The following is an 18315-nucleotide window of genomic DNA, read 5'->3' as shown; positions in this document are numbered from 1 at the left end:
AGACCATCCTGGCCAACATGGTGAAACCCCGTCTCTACTAAACATACAAAAATTAGCTGGGCGTGGTGGCACGTGCCTGTGGTCCCAGCTACTGGGGAGGCTGAGGCAAGAGAATCTCTTGAATCTGGGAGGCGGAGGTTGCAGTGAACTGAGGTCACACAACTGCACTCCAGCCTGGCCACAGAGCGAGACTCCATCTCAAACAAACAAACAAACAAAACCCGAAGAGTTTCCTTTGGTCAGATCCTGGATAAGATCTTTTGGTTTTGGTTTTGGTTAACTAGCCAAATATTTTTCTACTACCTGGCACACCTAAAAATGTGGGTATCACATTTGTGGAGACACTGTATAAATAGAACGAGTTTTAGATTATTGTCAATCCATTGATTAAAATCAGGGTCAGCAAACTACAGTCCTTGGGCCAAAAGCAGCCACTACCTGATTTTGTAATAAAGTTTTATTGGAACACCACCATACCCATTTGTGTATGTATTGTCTGTGGCTGCTTTCTTACTACAATGGCAGGATTTAATGGTTGTAATGAAGACTGACCCACAAAGCCTAAAATATTTACTGTCCGTCCCTTTACAGAAACAGTTTGCCAATCCTTGGTAAAAAATAAAATAAAAAATTTCGCTTGAGTCACCTAAGGCAGATTTTTCAGTGCTATTATGTAGCAAAACTTAGGATAGCAACCATGGAAGGTATAAAGTTAGGTTGAGATTTTTCTTCTTCTTTTTTTTTTTTTAAGTGTGTTTATAACTGTAAATTTTCTTCTGAGCACTGCTTTTACCACATCCTACGTTTTGGCATGGTATGTTTTCGTTTTCATTCTTATCCTTCTCTAGCGATTTGTTTTTTACTTTAAAAATTAAATATCGTGATTTAATTTTATTTTTCCTTAATCCTCAGTTTTAAATTAGAAAAAATAGTTATGATTAACTATTAACATTAATGAATTAAAATCTTCCAGAAGGAATGAATCCAAAAAGAAATATCTAACGGGTAATGAAACCCTGATATTTTATGGCCTTTCCTATTTTAGTCTCAAACATTCTAAACATAAAGGAAGAAAGAGCTTTTCAGTTTTATTCTTTTAAAAAGAGTATAGGCTTCTCTCCTGCTACTGAGGATGGTCTTCTAACACATTCACAATTATCTTAAAGAGACAACATAATGGCACGTTCATTCATATTACAGTAGTTTCTAATTTCCTTTTTGATTACTTGTTTAAAAATGTGTTGTTTAATTTCCACATACGTGTGAATTTTTCAAATTTCCTTTTGTCATTGATTTCTGATTTCATTTCATTATGGTTGGAGAAGATAACGTAGTATGATTTCAGTCTTTTTAAGTTTATTGAGACCAATTTAATAGCCTAAAATAGGGTATATCTTGGCTAATATTCCTTATGCACTTCAGAAAAATGCGTATTCTCTTTTGGGGTGGAATGTTCTATAGATGTCTGTTAGATGTGTCTAGTTGGTTTATACTATTGTTCAAGTTTTCTGTTTTCTTACTGTTCTTTCTGATTCTTCCAGTCATTATTAAAAGTGGAGTATTAAAGTTTCCGTTATTATAGAATTGTCTATTTCTCCTTTCAGTTCTGTTAAATCTTTACTTCATGTATTTTGGGGCTCTGTTAGGTGCATGTTTATGTTATTTATATTGTTATATCTTCTTGATGGATTGACCTTTTTGTCGTTAAATAATGTCCTTTGTCTTTTGTAACAATTTTTGTGTTAAAATTGATGTTACCTAATATTGGTATAGCTACCAGCTCTCTCTTAATTACTGTTTGCAAGGAATATCTTTTTTCATCCATTCACTTTTGATCTATTTGTATCTTGGTTCTAAAGTGAGTCTCTTATAGACACCATGTACAGTAAATCCTCTCTTGCCATCATCAGTAGAATCTTAGAAACTACCACTTGCAGTAAGTCTTTAAATAGCATCATTTCCTTCAATGCTGTTTCATTATAGCATGAAAAAAAATTTTCATTATATGTCATTTTACTTAAAGTTGCAGTTTCTAAGAACCTGTCAGTGACCTTAAGTGAGGACTTGCTGTGATGGATCATGTTTGTTTTGAATTCATTCTGCCAATATCTGCATTTTAATCAGACAGTTTAACTCATTTAATTTTAAAGTAATTACAGATAAGGAATGACTTACTTTTGCTATTTTGCTATTTGTTTTCTGTATATTATATGTCATCTTTGTTCTCCAGTTCTTCCATTACTACCTTTTTTGTATTCAATTTTTTTTCTAGTGTACTATTTTATTCACTTTTCATTTCTTTTACTGTAGATCTTTATATTCTTAGTTTTTGCCATGGGAATTACAGTTAACATCTTAATTAATAGCAATCCAGTTTGGATTAATACCAGTTTAGTTTCAATCACGTAAAAATATTTTGCTAGAATGTGAGATGCAAAAAGGAAAAATTTTAAATTAATTTTACAAAGAAAATAAAAAATGTTGCTCCTATAGCAAGCACTGTTCCCTATTCCTTGTGTTGTTTATTGTCACTCTGCACTCCAGATTACATTTTTATGTATATAATGTCTGCCATAGACATAGATTTATATTCTTTATTTATGACAGATTTATAATTACTGCTTTATGTAACTGTCTTTTAAATCATATAGAGTAAAATTGAAGTTACTAACCAAAATGCATTAATAATGACATTTATATTTATCTATGTAGTTACCTGTTTTAGTCTGTGCTGCTATAACAAAATACTTTATGCTGGGTAATTTATAAACAACAGAAATTTGTTGCTCACGGTTCTAGAGACTGGGAAGTCCAAAATCAAGGTACAACATATTCACTGTCTGGTGAGGGCCCATTCCTCATAGATGGTCCCTTCTATGTGTCCTCCCAGGGCTGAAGGGCAAAAAAGGGACAGCTCTATGGGACATCTTTTACAAGGGCACTAATCCCATTTGGCCTAATCACTTCTTAGAGGCCCCACCTCTTAATACCATCACATGGGGGATTAGATTTCAACACATGAGTTTTGGAGGGATGCAAACATTCAGACCACAGCATTATCTTTACCAGTGTTTTTTATTTCTTTGTTGTGATTTGAATTACTGTCTAGTATCTTTTTCTTTCAGCTTGAAGGACTCCTTATAGCATTTCTTATAAAGCATATCTACTAGCAATGAATTCTAATTTTTTAACTGGGATATCATAATTTATTTTGTTTTTGAGGGATAGTTTTGTTGGATATAGACTTCTTGGTTGATAGATTTTTTTTTTCATGTTAATTTACTACCATCTAGCCTCCATAATCTCTGATGAGAAATTAGCTGTTAACTTTATTGGGGATCCCTTATACATGATAAGTTGCTTCTTTTGCTGCTTTCGGGACTCTTTCTTTTAACATTTTGATTATAATGTTTCTAGGTGTGGATCTCTTTAGTTTTCTCCTGCTTGGGGTTTGTTGAGATTCTTAGATATATAGGTTTATGTCTTTCATCAATTTTTGAAGTTTGCTGTCATTTTTTCTTCAAATATGTTTTCTGCCCCATTTTCTGTTTCTTCTCCCTTTTGGAGATCCATTATGTGTTTGTTGGTACTTTTAATAGTGTTCCACAGGTCTCTTAGGCTTTGTTCATTTTATTCATTTTTTTCCTTTCTGCTCCCCAGATCAGGTAATCGCTATTGATCTGTCTAAGTGTTCATTGATTGTTTCTTCTGCCTACTCAAGCCTGCTGTTGAGCCCCAACTAGTAAAATTTTCATTTCAGTTATGTATTTTGCTAGTCCAGAATTTCTGTTTTGTTTTTTTAAAGTCTATTTTTGTTGATATTCTCAATTATGTGAGACATTATTCTCATATTTTCCTTTAGTTCTTTGAGCATACTCTTTAAGCAAATTTAAAATAATTGATTTAGAGTCTTTGCCTAGTAAATGCAATATGTGGACATCCTCAGGGATAATTTCTATTAATTTTTTTTTTCTCTGAAGACCATACTTTCCTGTTTCTTTCCATGCTTTATAATTTTTTATTGAGTATTAGACATTTTAGATATATATAATGTGGCAGTGATATTTTCTACTTTCCTAGAGGTTTTTGTTGCTGCTTATTATAGTTGGTGTTGTCTAGTGACTTTTCTGAAATAGACACTTTTGTAAAGTTCATATTCTGTGCTGTGTATGGCCACTAGAATTTCTCTTCAGTTAGCTTAGAATCTCTGGTCAACTAATGATTTGGCAGATATTTTCTTAACAGTTGGAGCCAGAAGTATATAGTTATGCATTGCTTAATGACAAGGATGCATTCTGAGAAATGCATCACTTGGCAATTTTGTCTTTGTGTGAATATCACAGTGTATTTATACAAATCTAGATGGTATAGCCTACTGCAAACCTAGGCTATATGGTATAACCTATTGCTCCTGGGCTAAAAACCTGTGTAGCATGTTACTGTACTGAACACTGTAGGCAATTGTAACACAAAAGTATTTGTGTATCTAAACATATTTAAACATAGTAAAAATACAGTATAATAGGTACAAAATGTACTTGTATAGGGTATTTACTATGAATACATCTTGCGGGAGTGGAAGTTGCTCTGGGTGAGTCACTGAGTAAGTGGTAAGTGAATGTGAAGGCCTAGGACATTTCTGTACACTATAGTATAAACACTGTACACTTAGACTACACTAAATTTATTAAAAATATGTGATTTCTTCAATAATAAATTAACCATAGCTTACTATGTAACATTTCTACTTTATAAACTTTTTAACTTTTTGACTCTTTTGTAATAACACTTAGCTTAAAACAAACTCATATATAGCTGTATAAAAATATTTTTATATCCTTATAAGCTTTTTTCTATATTTAAAATTATTTAGTTTTTTTTTTTTTACTTTTTAAACTTTCTTGTTAAAAATTAAGACACAAACACACATTAGCTTAGGCCTACACAGGATCATGATCATTAATATCACATGTCATTTAATTGGAAGGTCTTCAGGGTCAGTAACATGCATGGAACTGTCATCTTTTATAACAATGCCCCTTCTGAAATACCTCCTGAAGGACCTGCTTGAGGCTGTTTTACACTTTATTCCTTCTATAATTTTTTTTAAATTTCCCTCTGAAATAACCATAATAGTATAGTAAATACATAACCCTGTAACATAGTCTCTTATTATCATCAAATATTATGTACAATACATAATTGTATGTACTATACTTTTATACAACTGGCAGCACAGCAGGTTTGTTTACACTAGCCTCACCACAAACACATGAATAGATACATTGCACTGTGACATTAGGAATTTTAAAGCTCCATTGTATCGTATTCTTATGGGACCACCATCATATATGCGATTCATTGTTGATGGAAACATTGTTATGTGGTGTATGACTAAATATAAATGAATAAATAATATATATAGTTCCAGTGTTTGCCAGTAGACTGTGTATATCTTGGGGCCATGCCTTCCACACTCAGTTGGGCAGTTTACATCTTTCTTAGCTTCAGTTTCTGCTTGTGCAGAGCCTGAATATCAGCCAGAAGTGAGAACTTAGAGCCTTCTCAAGTCTTTCTGAGCATGTGCTCTGTCCTGGGCATGCACATGGCCATCTAGTTTCCAAGGAATATGTAGGAGCTTTGAAAGCCCTTAGTCCCCAAAGCATGTCACTTTTCAGTCTGTCTGCCCAAGCTTTTTGAGAGCTTGTTTGGAGGTTCTAGCAGGGGAGCACAGCTACTTGTATACCCTTGACTGAAGACTGGTCCTCCTCTATCAGGGATGGTTGTCCTCTTGGACCGAGCATGCAGCTTCGGGAGGGGCACACATGGAGCAGTGAGGGAAGAAGGGGACACCCGCCTAGCCAGCCAGATCAGCCGAATCAACCCTGGCGATCAGTGGGGTGACAGATGTTGCAGCCAGATCCCCCTCACATCCCCAAGCTTTTTGATAATCAGTTAACCTTAGCTTACTATATAACATTTCTACTTGATGAACTTTTTAATTTTTTATCTTTTTGACTCTTTTGTAATAACACTTAGCTTAAAACAGCTTTATTAAAATATGTTTGTGTCCTTTCAAGCTTTTTTCTATATTTATAGAAACAGTTTATTATATTCATTGTTTGCCTCAATTGCTACCCCTTACCCCATTCAGCACTGGCTAATACATTTGCCTGTAGGCCAGGCATGGTGGCTCATGCCTGTAATCCCAGCACTTTGGGAGGCCAAGGAGTTTGAGACCAGCCTGGGCAACATTGCAAAACCCTGTTTCTACAAAAAATAAAAATCAAATAAATAAATTTGCCTTTAAATGTTTACGACAAATGGCCTATCTGCTCTGGCAGAGTTCTGAGTGTGGCAAAATAAAAGCAAGCCCTTTACACAGTTTAAGCCAACAGAGAGGTTAAAACAAAATAACCACAGCTCTTTGAGAACAAGGTCAACTCTGATCTCTCTGGCACCAGGAACCTAACCAAGGCCTTAGGTTGGCATCTTTAAGACCCTTAGTGAGAATCATCTTTCTCTTAAGTGCTTGCCTAATTGCTGTAAATTTTGACAGGTTTTCAGAGATCAGATAAAGTTGTTTCTGACAGTTTTTTGTCAGGTTATTTTCACTGTTTCTCTGGAGGGACGAACTTGGAGTTCCCTAACATGCTGTTTTTTGCTGACATGCCATTGCATTGTTTCCATTTTGATAAGCTTACATTATTTTCAGGGTTTGTTGTTGGTGTTGTTTTGGAGACAGGGTTTCACTGTGTCACCCAGGCTGGAGTGTAGTGGTGCAATCATGGCTCACTGCAGCCTTAACCTCCTGGGCTCAAGTAACACCCCCATCTCAGCCTCCCAAGTAGCTGGGATTACAGGCACATGCCACCACACCCAGCTAATTAAACAATTTTTTTTTGCACAGATGGGGTTTTTCCATGTTGCTCAGGCTGGTCTCAAACTCTTGGGCTCAAGTGATCTGCCTGCCTCAGCCTTCCAAAGTGCTGGGATTACGGGCGTGAGCCACCACACCCAGCCTCAGAGTGTTTTTTCGTTTTGTTTTGTTTTTGTTTTTTTCCCCAAAAGTGATGATACATTTCTTCTTCATAGAGGTCACCTGACTGTTAAAATAATTCATGGTTAGCTTGCCAAAGAGCCATATCACATTTAGAAGGAAAAGAATTCTAACAGATGAATCCAGTAGATCTAATATGAAAAGAGTTAAAGATAGCCACTTCACTCACGTGCTGTCAAAAAAATTTTGCTCCAAGCTGGAGAGATAAAACATCTAATCCAGTGAATATGGGAGATGAATGTTCTAACATTCAGGCCTCTAATAGAAATGTGATATCAAATGTATTAGACAAGCCAATACGTACCAGGGTTTTTACCTTTAAAGCTCCAATGGAACATATTCACATTGTAGTTATGTGGACATGTTCCATATAGTTTATCAGGTCAAGGATGTAGTAGTTGTTCTCACTGCCTTCCCAAAACTCTGTCTCATTGGGAAGTTACTCAGCCCAAATCTGAACCTAAACAGCCAAGATAAAGAGATCTGATTCTGAAGCAATATTTTCTGAGTTTGAATTCATCGAGTACCTAATATTAAATAAATACATAAGCTAGTTTGAAGTACAACTTATCTAGAGCATGTCTTTGTAGATAAGAAAATCTTCATGTTTTTCACCGTATCTACTTGAGGTAGAATTTATTGGTAAAATAACTCAACTGGATAGATTCTCAAGAGGAAAATAGTCAGGCAATATTTGTGTATAAGAAACAGAGCCCTGTTCCTTAGAAGAGAGCTGTCTGTATCTGTAGCTGGGTGAAAAACAACATGACATTGGTGAACTGTGTATCCTACGGTGTAATAATCTGGGGGACCAGGAGGATGAGCCAAGAGGGTGGGAGATAAGGCTAAAAAAATTGGAAAACACCAGTGACAAAGGCACCTGGTAGCTGCTCAAGGGTTTAGAGTAGGAGAGCCGTCTGACCACATTTACATTTGGGGTACATATGGTGGCAGAAAAATGGAGGATTGGGGGATCAGAATGGTAAGACTGGAAGCAGGGAAATGCCTTAGGTTACTATTAGTTGTTTTTATTTTTAAGTAGGAAATGTTCTGTAGTGAACATGTATTAATTTTGTAATAGAAAATACATAGCTATTATTTTGTATGAAATATACTTGTGGAATAGTTTATTATATAGTCCCAATTTAAAAAAATCTACAATTAAAATCCCAATTAGAGATTGGTTATTCATTTGACACTTGATGTCTTTGCTCAACAATAGGATTCATCACAGATTTTCATTAAATAATCATTTATTTCTACCACATTATCTGTAGTCTATGTAGGGAACATGTCAATTTTATTAAGCAAAGTAGAATGAAAATTACAACCATGTTACCTGCAGTACTTTAGTTAATTTTTATAGCTGCTCAGCCTTCCACAAGTCACAAAAATACTCACACCCTGGGTAACATACTAGTCTGGAGCAACAAGCCCCAGAAAACTGATAATAAAAATAATGGTTTATAAAGACAAGCCTGACAGACTAATTATAGCCTCACTTTGTCTCTCTCCAACTCTATTTAAAAACTATTGATAATATTTAGTCCCAGGTATATAGATTTTTTGTGTTGGTTTGGTTTGGTGTTTTCATCATTTGAACTTCTTAATAGTTTTTGGAATTAATTAGACAGCTATCAAATGAGAGACATTTAGTAAGCAAGTTTACTATCATTTTGCCCAATATTAATATGTTATTTTAATACACTTTAAGTTTAATACAGATCAAGTTTTAAACCCCAGCCAGGCGCGGTGGCTCACACCTGTAATCCTACACTTTGGGAGGCCAAGGCTGTTGGATCACTTGAGGTCAGGAGTTCGAGACCAGCCTGGCCAACCTGGGGAAACCCCATTTCTACTAAAAATACAAAAATTAGCTGGGTGTGGTGGCGCATGCCTATAATTCTAGCTCCTCTGGAGGCTGAGGCACAAGAATCTCTTGGACCCAGGAGGTGGAGGTTGCAGTGAGCTGAGATTGTGCTGCCGCACTCCAGCCTGGGTGGCAGAATCAGACTGTCTCAAAAAAAGTTTTAAACCCTACTTGACAGTGTATTCTTTGTTATTATTATGCATTTTATACTGGCCATGTAAAAATGATGTTGTCTGATTTTACCTGTGCACACAGGATTATATAAAATGTAATTTTAATATCCACTTAATCTAAGTACTGAACCACGGTAACCTTTTAAATATATTTAAACTATACAAGTAATACATAAATATTGGGCAAATTTATTTCTATGAACCAGACTGAGGAGGCTGGCCAACATTGAAAATACCCTTTAAAGTACTAAGTAAATAAGTATAGTATATTTAACTCTTTCTAATGATAATAATTTTTGATAAATGCTAATTTAACTCCCTTCAGATAGGCATGCTTTTTGACATGTGAAAGTGAGATTCCATAGGTTGTTGTTAAGATGATAAGCTCAATATAAATAATAGAGAAACCATATGGTTAGCCCGGGATTCAGAAATTGGCTTTAACATTTGACAGTAAATAAAGAGTTTCTTTGAAGGCACACCGATGTATTAATTTTTAATTTGTTTCTTTTTGATCTCTTAATTACTGAAAAAGATTTATTGGTTAATTTTAGGAAGGCAAGTGTTTGAAAAGTTTCGCCAAATACTGTCTTCTTTAAATGACTGTATGGTAATGAAAAGTTAAGAGGAGAGCCAAATTAGATTGAATAATTGTTCAGTCATGTGGGTCAGGCTTGTTGCATAGCCTGGTTGTTAAGACTGATTGCTCAAATTACATTGCCTGGGGTCCTGCACTTGGTTGGCTGTCTTCTCAGATCTTAACAAGGTTCTGGGAATTTCTTTTTCTGACAAAGTTTGCTTTGTATTTTCCCCTCCCCCTACCACCTCCAGGATGCATCATCTGCAGACATCAGAAAAGCATATCGTAAGCTTTCACTAACTTTACATCCAGACAAGAATAAAGATGAAAATGCAGAAACTCAGTTTAGACAAGTAAGTGAAATATGCTATTATATATATATTTTGTGACAAATGTATTAACATGTCGATGGTAGAAATATTCACTTATATATGGAATATTTTCATTTGAAAATGAGGTAGTAGTTTAAAATATAGTGTATTTTTTTTCAAGTTTCTACAAAATGCATTTTTACTATTTTGTATTAGCATCTCTAAATTCTTGGAGGGTCATAATTGTCATAATTTTCTTGTCTAAATTACAGCTTTTGCTTCTAAATGCACATTTTAAGATAAGTATTACTTTTGTAACTGTCACAAAGATTTATTTTGATATCAAGCATTTTTAATCTCTTAAGGTACTACCAAAACATAGTATTACTTATAAAGGAGATTTCATCTGTTTATTGTATATATAGGCACATAGGATTTTCTGCATGTATATTGTAGTGCCTTCACCCTCCTATGTGATTTCTTATAGTTGAGAGTATTTTTATTTTAAAGTAATGCTTTTATTTTAGTTGGTGGCCATTTATGAAGTTTTAAAGGATGATGAACGAAGGCAGAGGTGAGTGTTCATTTCTGCTTTTGAATTAAGATGTTATAGTTTCATGCTACAGTTTATAAAGAATTAAGTCTTCTTAAACATTTTATTATTATGTTAGCATTTTATTTTTGTTCCTTCCGAGAAATGCAGTGTTTTAAAAATGTGTGTTTGAAGCAGAGTTAATTTTATTGAAAGTATTCACTAGATTGATTCGATACATACAAGCTTCAGGATTTTGAGTCATAATGTTAGCAAGTCCAGGCTTCCTTAATACGACTTTTAACATGAGTGTTTATGCCCTGGGAAATACAAATACTGCCTGAATTCAAATAAATGTCCATTCCTTCCCATATGTCAGTAATAGCTCCTATCTGTGCCTGATGCTTGGTGCTTTCCCCCCCATTCCTTAAATGTTTGAATTAGACTGTAGTGATAGTCAAGTTAGTACTCTTTCTTGATATTTCCTCACTCTCAGAATAACCCAATTATATAAGCTTCTGTAAGCCTGTAGAAGAAAGAAAACTTTGCCTCTTGCATCTATTTCTTTTGCCTCCTTCCCTTCCTTTACTCTGCTCCGGCAATTCTGCATTCAGGGTTAAACTTCAGAGTGGAGGTAGCCCCTCACTCTAAGACTTCTCTGTGCCCCTTTCAGAAGAGTGGCAATATATTTATGTAGTAGTTTATAATGCCAGTGACTTAAGAGGAGATTACACAGAGGCCCCTTTCCTCTACTCCTACAGAATGTATGGAATGTAGACATCATTTCAGCAGCCTTCTAAGTTTTTTAAGTCAGACCACAACACATACGCACACACACACACAACTAAAACAATAGTTTCACAAGATATTTCTTATTGCATGTTAAACACATTATTTTCTATTCTAGGCTAGACTAGTCTTTTGGTGTTTTTTATTTATTTATTTTTTAAAAATGTTGGTTGTGGTTCACTAAATTCATTTCATGAGACACTAGTGGACCACAATCCAAAATTTGAAAATGTTCTACAATACAAGAGTACCTGTAAAAAACAAAACAAAACAACACCTGGCTATTTGACATTTAGGCAAAAGCCAGCCTAAATATCTGTGTCCTTCACTAGGGGGGTAATACATCTCCAGACAACCCTATAAATTGTGCTATGTTACATTCTGAATCTTTCCTCAAGTGTATTATCTGGAATTAGTCTGTATCCTAAAATGTTAGCTACCATTCTTGATTCTCATCTTAACCGTTTAATTTGAATACCTCTGCTTGTCAGATTGCAAAGCACAGGGATTCAAGATCTTCTCTTAAAGTGTTCTTCACTTTATAACAAGGGCTGGCATTGGTCCAGATACCATAGCAGACATTCCTCTGGTTTGAGATAATCCATAGTGTTGAAAGAGTCCGAGAAGCGTGTTGAAAGAAGTTTTGGTCATTCTGTGCATATTTTCTAGTTGGTTTCTCTGTGAGCCCTAGTTTTGTTTCACACATCAAGAATGTACCTGTAAAGGTAGCTTTATTTAGTTTTCTAATATTTTTGGCTTGAGGTTTTTTTCTTTTTGTTTGTTATCTTAAAAGTCAATAAACTTTGTAATTTCTTTCAGTTACCAAAATTATTTCTATCTTTTCAAAACAAATCACTTCTCATATATAAATTGTTTCTTCATTAACATGGAATCATCTATTAATAAATAACATCATCTCTTCAGGATTAGTTCTCTCATTTATTTTAGACAGTTGATAGAAAAAATGAATGTGACAGTTACACAAACAGCTGTAGTATTTATACCCCTTGAGGCACAAGTAACTCTTTGGTAACTGGTTTTCCTTGAGGCAAAAGTCTTAACTAATCAAGCTAAGAATCACTCCTCTAAAGCTTGTGCCTGAGGCCAGGTGACCTAATAGTATTTAAACATACAGGAGACAGACATCTCTGCAGACAATTACTTAATGTTTATAATTCCTTTAGGGAAAAAAAAGAGCACAGTCAGCATTATCTTTTAAAAGAAGATTATCTACATATTGATATGAAAAAATGCTTTTTGGTATCACAATTATTTACTATAAATATTCATTAAATAATACTTTTAAATGTGTAACCTTCCAGGAATTGGTAATTTGGGAAATTGTCATAGACATGTTTCCTATTTATTTCCCTTTTATATAATTGTGTTTTCTCTGAAATCAGATGCATTATTTGAATTTTGCTGGAAAAGGGAATATCAGTTAAATTGATAAATTAACAAACCAAATAACTTTTTGTTAAAAAAAAAAAAAAGGAAAGGCTGGCTGGGTACAGTGGCTCACATCTGTAATCCTAGCACTTTGGGAGGCTGAGGAGGGCAGATCCCTTGAACTCAGGAGTTGGAAACCAGCTTAGGCAACATGATGAAACCTCGTCTCTGCAAAAAATACAAAAGTTAGCCTGGCGTGGTGGCACATGCCTATAGTCCCAGCTACTCAGGAGGCTGAGGTGGGAGGATTGCTTGAACCCCGGAGGCGGAATTTGCGCACTGTGCTTAGCCTGGGCGACACAGCAAGACCCTGTCTCAAAAGAAAAAAAGAGAAAAAAGAAAAAGCCAGTTTTGTTTGATTTTTTAACATCCTTATTTGTGTATAATTTGCATACAATAAAAGTCACCTGTTTTAAGTGTACAGTTAAGTGCTTTTTAGTAAATTTACAGGCTTGTGCAAACCATCATCACAGTCCAGTTTTAGAACATTTACATCATTTCAAAAAAGCTTTAGCCCATTTGCAGTAGTTCCTCACCCTGATCTCCAGCTCCAGGCAATTACTGATCGATTTAGTGTATTTATAAATTTGTCCTTTCTGGACAGTTCATATAAATGGAATCATGCAATACGTAGTTTTTTGTATCTGGCTTCTATTAACATAAGGTTTTTGAGATTCATCCATATTGTAGCATATACCAGTAGTTCATTCTTTTCTATTGCTGAACAGTATTCCATTGTATGGATATACCACTTAACGTTTATCTGTTCACCAGTTGATGGACATGTGGGTTGTTTGCAGTTTGGGGCTGTGATGAGCAAGGCTTCTATGAACATTCACATAAATCTTCAGATGGACATATGTTTTCATTTCCCTTGGGTAGATTCCTAGGAGTGCAATTGTGAATAAACGTTTAAGCCTTTTTCTCCCCCAAGAACATATATAGCATGAAAATACAGTCATGTACTGCATAATGGCATTTGACTCAATGGGGGACCACATACACAATGCTGGCTGGGCGCAGTGGCTCACACCTGTAATCCCAACGCTTTGGGAGGCTGAGGTGGGAGGATCGCTTGAGCCCAGGAGTTTGAGACCAGCCCTGGCAACATAGCTAGACCCTATCTCTACAAAAAATAAAAAAATTACCAGGGTGTGGTGTTGCATGCCTGTAGTCCCAACTCCTTGGGTGGCTGAGATGGGAGGATTGCTTGAGCTACTTGTGATGCTGAGATGGGAGGATTGCAAGGCTGCAGTGAGCCATGATCGTGCCATTGTACTGCAGCCTGAGTGAGAGAGTGAGACCCCATCTCTAAAACAACAACAACAGCAACAAAAATACCCAGTGCTAGTCCCATAAGATTATAATATGGTATTTTTACTGTACCTTTTCTAAGTTTAGATAGAGAAATACTTACCATTGTGTTATAATTGCCTACAGTGTTCAGTACAGCAACATGCTATACAGGTTTGTAGCCTGGAAGCAATAGGCTACCATATAGCCTACATGTGTAGAAGCTATACAACATAGGTTTGTGTAAGTACACCATGATGTTCACACAGTGAGGAACTTGCCTAACAGTTTGCCTAATTATGCATTTTTCAGACCCAGTGACTGTCATTATTAAAGCATGCCTATAACAGGTTTTCTTGGTTATTGTAAGAAAACCTAGCTTAGCAGCCTTCTGTAAACTCTTTAGCTAACTTGTTTTGGGAAATAGTAGCCCAGCTATGTTCCAACAAATTTTCATGAGTGCCCTGAATGTTAGTTGAGGTAAAATACTGAGCACTAGTCATGACATTTATATACTAGATTGCGCTTTAGTAATATTAACATACCTACTTTTGTTCAAAATCTATTACGAATTTTTAACCAGTCTTCTTTTGCTAACCCAGTTGTGCAACTTTAAAATTTTTTGTCTGTTTCATGTTACTATATTTATAAAAGTTGAATGTGTTTTTTAGTTTACTAAATAACGTTTCATTTACAAATGCTGTTAAATGTATAGTTATTCAGCCTTAATATATTAAACTTTTATAAATTTATTAACTAGTTATTGTAAATTTGATTACAGGTGTGTTAGAATCAAAATAACCGTTAGTCTGAGAATAGGAAATTTATTTTGGCACCTTTCCTAAATAAAGTGCGGTGTACCACAATTTTTGGCATATATATATTTTTTTCAAAGAAGAATGACAGCAATTAATTTAGACGTGTTTTCTGTTTATAATCTTTGTACAAGTAGTTTTTATTCAGTTTCAAAATGTGACCTAAGTGGAAATTATGTTGTTATTGTTTTAAACTAAAAATTCAAGCTTTGTAATACAGAAAATTCATAATTAGGCACATGCTAGAATTATTTAAATATTCATTTTCATAATATACAGATTTTTAATTTTAGTTTCATAATTACTATTTTATATTTCAAAAAATTGTAACGTTTTAAATTTCTGTACATTTTTCTGCTTTGAAAAAATTTTAGATTTGTTTTTCAGTGTTTGTATTAGCCTAAATATGTTTGATGAATTGCAGATTATAGTATAAAACTCACTAATGAGTATGTAACCGTTATTTTATGTTCTTGATGTATATTTTAAGAAAATCAAGTGAAATAAACACACATTAGGCCATATGTTGGATATGTGGAATTGATTAATGTTTTCATTTCCAAGAAAATGCCATTATAATTCCCTATGATTTTTAGCGTTAGTGATATTTTTTATCATAGAGATTTCTTTCTTTATATCTTACAACACATACATTTGTACATTCTTAATCTGGCTTTAATAAATAGTTGAGAACAGTTTCTATGAATCCCAAATACAGAGCATTTTAACAGTGTTATATGTTTAAATATAGAAGAGCCTAATAAAGTGATGTTTTAAATTTTATGTGTTGTCAACACAGTATTTCTTCTTAAATAACTTATGAAAAGTGTCTGTGTGTACTTTGGTAAGAAATGTATTTTCAATGTTTCATCAAGAAAGCAGTGATTTATCTTTTAACAGCATATATTCTAAAAAATGAACTATAATGGAAGCTATCTTTCCTTAAAATGGCCAGTCGTGTGAGCTATAATGTTCATTGATAGTAAAATCAATAGAGCATTGATTCTAAGCTTAATCCTTAGAGACTGTTGTTTAGAGTGACAGACATAGCCTAGTAAATATCTAGTTCTGTTTAATGTGTTCAGTGCATGAGATTTTGCTATCTTGAATTTGTACACCAAATACAATTTGTACGTAGGGTAGAAAATAGTAGCTATTAACAGACACATAGCACTTTCAGTTATGATGGTGATAAAATATTTGATAAGAGATTCTTAGCTATGAGTTCAGCTGTTTTCTCTTCTGCTATAGTTTAGTTATACCCAAAGCAAATTTAATACTTAAGAGTGCTATTAGGGAATTGTCTCCATTTTCTTAGATGTTCTTTATCAATAACTATACTTTTTACCTGAAGTTATTTCATGGGAGAGGTTTGCTGAAAATGATGATTTTTATATTCACCTTTTTTCTCCCTCAACAAATCTGAAGTAGAATATGGATTGAGAATAGATTCAGGACTTAAGGTTGATTGGACTTCATTTGAATGTTGTAATCTTATGTTAGAGCACTTGAAACCTTTTTACCTATACATTTTCTCATTTAAAATGAATCAGTATTTATAAGATAGATTTAAACATAAATTTTTGATAACATGAATGATAGTTTTTATGAAGTCATATTATTATATCTTGATGTTAATATTCAAGAATTTCGATAAATATTGAAAAAGAATAGCACCAAATTTTTCTGGTGTAGCTACTGCCAAACCATACATTACTTTGTAGACTCTTGTATATTACACAATTTGCTTTTTAAGAGTTTAGTACTAATTAATGTCCTTTGCTTTCAACATTGGTTATTCTAATTTGATGATATTGTTATTAATAACCTAAGTTGATCAGAAGGTCAGGTTTTCTAGATTTGCTAATAAAATATATTTTACATTTATATCTGATGTTTTTCTACTGAAAAAAGAAGTTGCCTGTAATAAATCCTCTGCTTTATTTTTTTAGCATATCTCCAAGGTATCAATTTAATAACTATCAAAGTAGCTACTGCAGTTGTTGCATTTAAATTGATTTACATGTCAAGACTGGCAGTTTAGCAGCTGCGCTATTATTCCTAGATCGGTCAATTTACTTGAGAAAAACCTACTACTGAGTTCTACTGACCTGCCTGACAATATAGACCCTATTTCTATTCCTGTAATTAGGCCTGCGACTAACTCAGAATATTTTTAATTAAAATATTTTGGTCAATGTGTTGCACCAAATTAGGCCTTTCAGTGAAGATTTAATTCTGGAAATAGTGTGATTAGAATATTTAATGAGTTGTGTTCAATTAACAGGTTGTGTGTGTTGAACACACAGTGTTTGTATGTGATCATTTTGAGTTTTACAATCATAAATGTTACTCCTTATTTTTAACCTCAAAGATATTTGTTCAATGATTGTCTGACAAGTAAATTTAAATTCAGTTGAAAATTTATTTTAAAGTAACTTTTTAATCCTGATAGTACCAAGAAAGCTGATTTAAAATGCATCAGCTTTTTAAAGGAGTAGGAAAGCTTTTACTTGTTAATGTTCTTCTCTTCCAGCAAAAGCCAAAAATGAGGAAATTGCCACTTAATTGTTTACAAATAAACAGTTTTATTGAGAAATCCAACATAAACACTGGTTGTTACCACATCTCTTTTTAATTTGGGAGTTTTTTATTTTCTAAAGGAATATAGCAATACAAAATTAAAAGACACTCAATTTTATAGGCTTTTACCTCATTAAAAAGCTTTGATAAAATCATGTGTATAAATACTTCAGCCTTGAGCCACCATAGTTTAGGGGTAGACATAAAAGCACTGACTAGAAAATTTATTCTGAATTTGATTCAATTAATATGTAATTCATGGTTAACAAACAGCTCTTATCTTGATCTTTCTCCTATTGAGATCCTCCTTTTTGTTGCTGACTTCAATGGTAGAGTCTTTACTATAGACTAGTAGACAGGTAGACTACACATAGCTCCTTTAGTTTAGATGTCACTCCAGGAGTCACATCTTTGGGTGCTGTAAAAACATGAGATCTGGTATCCACAGTATATTACTGGACACTTTTTTGAAGGGTGTCAGTGACTAGAGCTATCTACAGTGCTTTGAATTTACTCGATATTATAATGCTGGGAATGTACATAAACATTATCTATTTTGGATAAATTGTTTTCTTTTTCCTTTTTGTAATATAGGCACAAATAGTTTTTTTTGTTTTTATTTTAAACTCCCCGTGAAAAACTGTTATATTTGTACTGTAGGTATGATGATATTCTGATCAATGGACTTCCAGATTGGCGACAGCCTGTATTCTACTACAGGCGGGTGAGAAAAATGAGCAATGCTGAGCTGGCATTACTCTTGTTCATTATTCTCACAGTGGGTCATTATGCTGTGGTTTGGTCAATCTACCTGGAAAAACAACTGGTAAGTGTTAGTAATAAATCAAATGAACTAGCCT

At 34.1% G+C, this 18315-nt stretch overlaps 1 protein-coding gene across 2 annotated transcripts in view; it reads left to right on the top strand.

The window, feature by feature from the left end:
- The window catches only part of DNAJC1 (DnaJ heat shock protein family (Hsp40) member C1), a 246822-nt gene that overhangs the window by 64857 nt on the left and 163650 nt on the right, over positions 1 to 18315 (top strand). For both annotated transcript variants that reach the window (XM_003821385.5, XM_063607289.1), the window contains exons 2-4: positions 9935 to 10036; positions 10522 to 10568; positions 18116 to 18281. In XM_003821385.5, the coding sequence (XP_003821433.3) occupies positions 9935 to 10036; positions 10522 to 10568; positions 18116 to 18281 (315 nt within the window). The remainder of the gene's footprint in view (positions 1 to 9934; positions 10037 to 10521; positions 10569 to 18115; positions 18282 to 18315) is intronic.

Source organism: Pan paniscus, chromosome 8, assembly GCF_029289425.2.
Source record: "Pan paniscus chromosome 8, NHGRI_mPanPan1-v2.0_pri, whole genome shotgun sequence".
Lineage (NCBI taxonomy): Eukaryota > Metazoa > Chordata > Mammalia > Primates > Hominidae > Pan > Pan paniscus.
Note: the sequence above shows the minus strand (reverse complement) of the source record. Positions and strands in the feature narration are given on the sequence as shown.